Source organism: Sesamum indicum, linkage group LG2 (genome assembly GCF_026168435.1).
Source record: "Sesamum indicum cultivar Baizhima isolate 11 linkage group LG2, ASM2616843v1, whole genome shotgun sequence".
Taxonomy (NCBI): domain Eukaryota; kingdom Viridiplantae; phylum Streptophyta; class Magnoliopsida; order Lamiales; family Pedaliaceae; genus Sesamum; species Sesamum indicum.
This window is the reverse complement of record NC_142658.1, coordinates 21,019,197-21,027,089: the sequence shown is the minus strand read 5'-3', so window position 1 is coordinate 21,027,089 and position 7,893 is coordinate 21,019,197. Positions and strand designations below refer to the sequence as shown.

The window sequence follows — 7,893 nt, the reverse complement described above, 5'->3', positions numbered from 1 at the left end:
AATAAAATTTTAATTTAGATCGGAAATGGGGAGCAACTAAAGTTCCATCTGTTTATAACGTTTTACGGAAATATCTTTGACTGTGGTGGTAAACATCTACAAAAGGAGCTACCCCATCACCTTGGCTGAGTTTAGTATATGAATGCATGATTCTCGCGTTTTTTGACTAGAATGTCGCATTTGACGTTCTAATAAGAAACCATTAACTTAAGACGACGCCAAATCTGCAGACTTGGTATAAATTTTGAAAAAGCGGGCGAGCAGCATAAAATGTTGACGATGGGCATTCACTTGTTAACAAAAAGTATCTGTAATTATATCAAATTTTAAAAAGCCTTGCTAATCCCAACCTTAAAACGTCTTTGTGGGATGGGATTCTAATGTATAAAGAGCCCAATTCGTGCAACTTCCAGCTTGATTTGAGGGGCCCCAACTGTCAAGATTGCTATAAGCCCATCCAACGAACTATCTGTGATTGATCGATGCATTTCTAATGCTCTGATGCTGTTTCGGTCATTGGTACTGAACAAGACTCGCATGCATAATTGTTAAATCGCGTTCCAAGCATATATAGAGCCTATAGTCGAACTTCCCTGTAACTTGAAATCTAATATACAGAAGATTCATCAAAGTGCACAAAATTCAGAGGCTTGAGACTACTTCATTTACGACTTTTGTATTATGAACTGTTCAGAGGTACGAAATTTCCAGGGGTACTCCGGGTGTAGGCTCTAGCACTTTTGCGTCCGGTAGTTCTTTTGATAAAATTTCCTGCATTGCGTCAGCAGCAAAATATACGCATTACTGAGTGGAATTATTAGCGTAGCCAGAAATGTCAATAATGAAAATGAACTGTCATTGAACTTGCACCGGTTAAACTCTTTCTCATGAGTATAGCTTAAGCTTTTAGAGGCCGTGGTGGAAGTCGTATCATCATAAGATTGAAGTTCGGGTATTCTCCATTGTTACATCATATTGTACTATATATGTAAAAACCATGAAGAAATCTGAACAAGGAGATGTTAAGAAGATTTTGCGATCGTTTTGGTACCATCAACATTTTCAAAAAGTTCACATGCATTTTTGCTAATATGCCATTTGGTTATGACAAAAGATGAAATGCTCAAAACCCAGTGTTCTGCCTCAGAAAACCATACCTTGAACGATTCTATGGTTCCTTGCGCCTCAATAAGACTAGAAAGCAGCCCCTTGCTATCAAGGTCACCATTTTGCATGGGAACGATAAACCTGAAACAAGAACCAGTAGCAAGACTTAAAGAATCTTCCATTATCACATGTAACTCTTCAGTTAAAAACATCAAACCCTGACATACTTGGCCTGCAGTAACTTTGAAAGCCGAACTGCATCTTCTTGTCCAGAAACCAATGTGAAATTCGGCAGAAGTTGCTTGATGACTGGTGTAATGACAATGTCAGCCCGTTTGTTCTCTAGAAAATTCTCATTGTATACACAATGGGGTTCGTAGTACAGTCTCAGCTGGCCTTCAGGAGAGGTCACAAGATAGCTGGAGAACATTTTGTTTAGCAAATATGCATTAATATGAATTGAAGACAAGCGTGATGACTTGTATGGTCAAGAATCTACCCATTCTCAGGACGCTGCCAAGGAGGGCCTAATACCGGCCCTGCGGTCGCTTGAAATTTAACTGATGAACCATTACTGAGTTGTACTTCTGAGCCTTGACCAGGTTCCAAATACGTTACCTAGAATATTGCAAAGGAAGTAAGTATCCTGTGCCGGCATGTAACAGAGTTATTTTCCTTACAATCAAGGCAAATAATTATCTTTAGTGTAAGGAATTGTTCAGGGTATTGATGAAGCTAAAGAGTGAGTGTGGACATCCATCAGTGTGTTTATCATAACATCATCTCAAGCGACGTATGAAGGTAAAAAGTAGGGAATATACAAAGTAAAAAGTAGCTAGATACTAATAGTAATTATTGCTTCGTTTGTTTCCATTGAGTGACAAACTGTGTAAAAGTAAGCTCAGACAAATCTAAAATATAACACATCAAAGAAGAAAACGAGAGTAAGAAAAGCTTCGGCCTAGAACTACTCTCTGACAATGAGTCTTCAGTTAAATAACTTTCTATCTATGAAAGTGAGCCGAATTTATGAACTTACAACTAAGTTTATGTAATATAGTTAATCAAGAAATACTTCTTACAACAAAACAACCCCAAAGTTTTAAACTTAAAACTAGAACAGTGGTGATTCTCTTTGCATCTGGGATGAACATTTATACAAACAATACTCCAACAAATGCATTAACTAAATGTAAGAACAATTACCAAAACAGAACTTACATTGCTGAATAGGGGATCCAAGAGTGCCTTAGCGTTAGGAGTCGAGATAACTCTGAGGTTTGGCAACTTCTGGGAAAGGGGCTTCAAAGTTTTCAAGTGACAGTGATCATCAAGACTTTGGGTAATTAGTAAGCAATCAATTTGAGGAAGATCATCAAGCTGCAGAAAACACACCTCATATCACTTCAAAATCTCAGCATTATACGTCAACAATGATTATGCAAAACCCGAGTATTGCCCAAGAGAATTAACTAGACTCGAGCAAATAAATAGTACCTTGAAGTTTTTCAAGAACTTCTTGGCAGCGTCATAAAGCCAAGGAATTCCAAAGTCCAGGTTCCCCACCAAGATTGGATCAACCAATATTCTCACCCCTCCCACTTCCCATAACCAGCTATTACCCTACTCCAAGAATTCAAAAACACTTAATTTCAGCCATAATTCTCAATTTCCACAAGAAAACAAGAACCCGTATCAAGAAATTCAATTCCCACCTCAAGATAAGTGAGTTTGAAAATATCAGTCCCTGAATCACTTGACTCTGCTATTTTCTCTTCTGACACCAAAGCAGAAACTTTCTTATATAACCTGTCAAATAATTTCAATATTCCGCAAACTCACTAACAGGACTACACCCAAATGTAAAACTAAATAAAAATTGTAGCAATAAAGAATTAAAACTCATAAGAAAACCTGGAAGTTGAGAGCTTCAATGTACTAGGATTGCTGGGAAAGGAAGTTTCTTGAGGTAAGATGAAGTGGATTGCTGATAATGGGGACATGGGTTTTCTAAGACATGGTTCGGGGAAGTAGTGGAAAGAACTAAACTGAATAGCCATTATCGTTCCTGCCCCTTAAAATGAGCTTTTTGATGCTATAAATGAACCTGCTTTTTCTTGTTATTTCTTTGCGAAGCTCAGAGCAGCACCGCAGAAGTTTACGCAGAGCACGTTTTTCTGCAATTTTCTTATTTAGAGTTTGAACAACCTGGTAGATACCCAACTAAATTAACGGTCATTCGAGAAGCCAATTGTTTTAGGTGGCCTTGATGTTGCCACATGGCAAACGTGCAACCAAAAATCTTAACCTCTGGACTCTTGGTTTTGGTTTTGGTTTTGTGTTGGACATTCTCTTGTGGTTTAGATGTAAAATAGTGGGCCAAATTGTTTGCTCACTGCTACTGAGATTTTTTCAGACTCACCGACCATTAAGTCCACTCTGTTAAGTAACTTTGGGTTCATTACTTATAGGCTTGGTTGCTAGAGCAGTGTCTTTTTGGAGTTTCTCAAATCAAGATTTTGCAATTTGTTTATTTATCTCGAGGAAAGAAAAACGATTATGTTAGGTTCATGATTCCTTCCAAGGCAACTTCATTTGATCCGAAGGACTGCTCTTTTCCCGCAGATTTCTCACACTTTCGGTCTTACACAAAACACACAGCTACTCGAGTTAACATGCCTGTCCAGAGTTTGTGATTGGAGTTGGTTATTGCAAGGCACATGAACATTGCACCTGTATAAATTCGCCGTAGAAAACAGTATCAAAATCTCAGTATTGACTGCCAAACAAGGATTCATAAACTCAAAAATCAAACCAGTCCAACCCTCTTTAACTGCATAAAAAATAGTAGACTTTCCATGATAAAGTTGAATATACACAGCAATCTTGTAGAGAAAAGCCTGGAGAGCTCGATACGAAAGCTTCCTCCCCACAGTCCACTGTACAGATTTCGCACACTTCACAATTTGAAAACAAGTGTTCTTTCCCATCTTTTGGGATGATAAGGAATGAGAGTGACGATTTTTACACCTTCAGGGAAAGGCAATTCATCATTCCAAGGGACCTTTTCACGCCAGACAAATTCATTCTCATGTTCATATTTCCGCAGCAGACAAGTTAACTCATCGATCATGTGCTTATAGATTGATGTCCACGACTCTTCTTTTGGTACGTTTTTCTTTGCATTTGCTAAAGCCAAACGAAGAACTCCGACAGCAATACCAATTTTACCATCATTTTTTAGGCTTCCAGCGAGGTACTTGTAACTCATCAACTCATGTAGAGTTTTGCAACCAAGTATAAAATCCTGCACAGACCAGGAGGAGCAGATAATCTTTATCAGTTTACCAACTTCTCAAAAAAGGTAGCAATGCTTATAAAATGAGGACAATGGTATGGGTGAATCCCCACGCAAACACAAAACAACAAATCTTATTTCAGAGAACACAAGAATCCAAAGTACCTAGCTTATGGTGCATGGGTCCTCACCCACATTCGCTTTATTGCCAGCAATTTACAATGCTTTACATATAGTTCATGGATGGTAATATATTACAATTGTACAATTATTTTATCCTAGTAAGAGAAACTTGAGCGACTACAACTTAGAGTGGTTCATGTCTGAATTATGTAAAATCTATATTTTTAGTGTATTGATTTTCTCTATGGTTAGATACACTATACTTCTGTTCCAATTCCTCACAATAGTTGCACTATGCTAACTGACATCTCCAAAAACGAGTATCATGAAACATTTTAACATATGTAAAAGTATTGAACTCGTCATTTGCTCAAAGGAGTGCTGGTTGTCACATATGAACGGAAGTGAAGTCAATTATACGTCAGTCCAAAGTGCCACATACCAGAAGGCGGGATGAAATATCCTTGCATTCTTTTGTCGCAACTTGCCACATATTAAGAGCTTCAACCAGAAATTCTACAATGCCCCAGTGCAATTTTGCTAAAAGGCCTTCTGTTTTACCATTTTTTTCAGCCTTCCTTGCAGCTACAGCCTAAACAAAATTTCAAAATGAAGCTGCCCAATTATAACCAAGAACAAAAGGAACTTATTGTCATTAAAATTTACAGCAAAGCCATTCAGCAGCCGAAGCTGATATACTTAACCATCTGAAAAGGATATACGAAAATTTCAGTAGTAGAGGACATAATTATAGGAAATGTCGTACATAATTTACACACACCTGGGCCTTTGCCAAGCAAATGAGGCTCATGATAGAAGACACACTAGGTGTAGCTTCTGGTGGCCTCACTTGGTTAGAAGGTAAACTAGTAAGAACTTCCTGAGCTAAATAGTTATATAATCCAGCAGCTTTTCTGAAAAGGGTGGCAGATTGAACCAGATCTGCATTGATGGACAATAATAAAGTTACCAGTTACACATGTCTAACCAGTAGTATCATGTAACAATTACACTTACCTGATGTCACAACTTCCAGAGCTTGCTCACAAAGTAATGCACCATAAAGGAAAAGGGTCATCCCAAGCTCAAAATACATATCGTTGACCTGATAGAACTTTGGACCTTGGAGGTGAAAAATAGAAGACGGGGTAAGCACACTACTCCATCTTACATTGAGTCCTGAGATCCAGAAAATCATTCGTCCGCTTTTTCTATTCAAATTGACGTGGTGAACCAGGTTCTCCAATAAAGGCAAATAGCGTTCCAACTTCTGAATGTCCTGAGAAAATTTCAACAAAAAATTAAACCAAGGAACTTTATAAAATTCGTCCAGTTTGTTTTTACAACTGTTTAAGGAACTGGACTACTTTGAATACGATCTCTGTGAAGCTATTACTACATAGAGCTCAATTGCACCAACGTTGTAGTTCATAAGAACCATAAATCGGAAAGCACAGTTAAGACATGAAAATGATAACATCTCAAAAAGCTTCCTCAAACATACAATAGTAATGTTTTTACCTGTTCACAACGGGATGTCAGACCTCCAGACATTTCCCTTGCAATAGCCTCTGTAACAGAGCTGCTCTCATTAATAGACACCTCGATTGCTTTACGCTTGGAGCTCAACTCTTTGAGTTGTTCAAGGGTGCCTGGATCACTAGCCAAAAGCACATCTTGATATACAACCTAGCAATTGTAACATGTTACATCAGCAACCGACTTGCGCATGGGAGACAAAGAAAGAAAGCAGCATAAAAGAGAACCCTTCATATAATTCTAGGGCAGTTGTTTCTGACAGACTATGAAGTCTAAAGCATCAAATTAATATTTAATACTGGAAGAACTATGTGAAACATGAGTGTTAGGCAGATATTACTCATGGAATGCATTTGCTTGGATTTAAATAATACAGCAAAAACCAAGTGAAAAATGAATGTTACGGTGGTGTCCCTCATGGAATGTATTTGCTTCAACTTGAGCCCACAAAAAAACCATCCCACAAAATCGAGTTCCAAGAATCTTCAGAGAGTTTAAGAACACAAAGTTGGTGGAATATGAATCAGAAATGATCCATTAATCCCGAACAATCAATTATGTGAAACCAAACATTTCTTAAATCTTTTATTACATGTTAAGAGACAGGTATGGCGGAAGAAAAATGTCTATCTGGAAACAACTAAGTTTGCCATTTGATCAAGCTAGCAGCTTTAGCTCTTCTTTCCTCGTAATCTAAATGGCTCAAGAATCATAGTGCTAATGCACTAATCCCAACTTAGAACTCAAAAAACGTGAAACAAGCATCGTCACCTCTAACAAATAACTTACAAATTGATGAATAGGATTACGAACAAAATCCCATAATGTTCATTGTTATGGTAGATTAAACACAAATATATATGAGTAAAAGTTTGCTCATTTCAACAATTCAACACCTTCTCCACGAACCTAAATCATTAGATATGAAGGAATTGGAATATACGGGGTAGAACAAAACAGAAACCACTGAGTATAAACAAAAGACGGGACATACCGGCTTGGTTTTCAACTTGGAAAGGCCTGGGAAACTTATCATCATCTTCACAAAGCCTAGGCCCACAACGAAGAATCTCTCTACGAAGACAAAAACAATGCTGATTCCCCCATAGGGAATCGGATCAAATTCCAGTCTTTCACTCAAATCCCATTACAAAAACAGAGAGGATGAAAAACCCGTGGCTTCAAAAGTCCAAAATCCCACTTCAGATACACTGTCTATATTCGAAGTACTACTACTGCTATACATCAAAGTCTTCCGTATCCGCTCCAATTTGGATTTCGCTGCTATACCTGAAAAACAGTGAAATGAAGCGGAAGATTGATCTGAAACCACCTAGAAATTACTGATAATTATTTTATCCACTTCAAGAAAGACTTTATCGATCATCTTTTATATGTATACATAACAATGGATATTTCATATGTGGTGTGTAATAAAATATATATACATATACATATATATCGTATCTAATCGTTCACAAAATCGGGTCGTTTTCGGAGTAGCTCATTCAAACGTGTGTACTGTCGCCTGTTCCTTCTCAACTAAGAATTCCAATGGTTTTACGGGTCGACGCGTTGGGTTCTGAGTGGACCCGGCCACACGGGTTGGGTTCCCGCGGGTCCACACCCTTCTTGTGGCGGTCGGGCCGAATTCGCCTTGTCCATTTATTACTAAATATTATAAAATACTTGATAATCTTTTTAAGAGAGAATTTATAAATCAAAAATAAATTTTAAAAATTTATAAAGTCTCTAGTTTCTATATACAATTTTAACATTTTCTTTTTAAATTAACTATAAAATATTCATTACTACTACGTTTAATA

At 37.5% G+C, this 7,893-nt stretch overlaps 2 protein-coding genes across 2 annotated transcripts; both read right to left on the bottom strand.

Moving 5' to 3' along the window:
- Nucleotides 1-520: 520 nt before the first annotated feature.
- Nucleotides 521-3,756, bottom strand: LOC105156411 (Metallo-hydrolase/oxidoreductase superfamily protein). The gene is made up of 8 exons (XM_011072529.3): nt 3,022-3,756; nt 2,823-2,916; nt 2,605-2,730; nt 2,329-2,487; nt 1,607-1,725; nt 1,335-1,526; nt 1,158-1,248; nt 521-771 (listed from the first exon to the last, which is right to left on the bottom strand). The coding sequence occupies exons 1-8, from the start codon at nt 3,165-3,167 to the stop codon at nt 691-693; spliced, it is 1,008 nt and encodes a 335-aa protein (XP_011070831.1). The 5' UTR covers nt 3,168-3,756; the 3' UTR covers nt 521-690.
- A 148-nt stretch (nt 3,757-3,904) lies between these two features.
- LOC105156409 (uncharacterized) lies at nt 3,905-7,606 on the bottom strand. Its single transcript, XM_011072528.3, has 6 exons — nt 7,062-7,606; nt 6,050-6,217; nt 5,546-5,807; nt 5,310-5,470; nt 4,971-5,120; nt 3,905-4,414 (listed from the first exon to the last, which is right to left on the bottom strand). The coding sequence occupies exons 1-6, from the start codon at nt 7,104-7,106 to the stop codon at nt 4,067-4,069; spliced, it is 1,134 nt and encodes a 377-aa protein (XP_011070830.1). The 5' UTR covers nt 7,107-7,606; the 3' UTR covers nt 3,905-4,066.
- Nucleotides 7,607-7,893: the final 287 nt, after the last annotated feature.

Bases quoted from the DNA above. Each gene is read 5' to 3' on its own strand.
- LOC105156409 (XM_011072528.3), bottom strand. From the start codon at position 7,106: ATGATGATAAGTTTCCCAGGCCTTTCCAAGTTGAAAACCAAGCCG. The intron at 5,808-6,049 runs GTAAAAACATTA...AAATTTTCTCAG, and splicing joins TGACATCCCGTTGTGAACAG to GACATTCAGAAGTTGGAACG. The intron at 5,471-5,545 runs GTAAGTGTAATT...CCATCAATGCAG, and splicing joins TCTGGAAGTTGTGACATCAG to ATCTGGTTCAATCTGCCACC.
- LOC105156411 (XM_011072529.3), bottom strand. From the start codon at position 3,167: ATGGCTATTCAGTTTAGTTCTTTCCACTACTTCCCCGAACCATGTCTT. The intron at 2,488-2,604 runs GTACTATTTATT...TGTTTTCTGCAG, and splicing joins AGTTCTTGAAAAACTTCAAG to CTTGATGATCTTCCTCAAAT. The intron at 1,527-1,606 runs GTAGATTCTTGA...AATGTTCTCCAG, and splicing joins TGGCAGCGTCCTGAGAATGG to CTATCTTGTGACCTCTCCTG.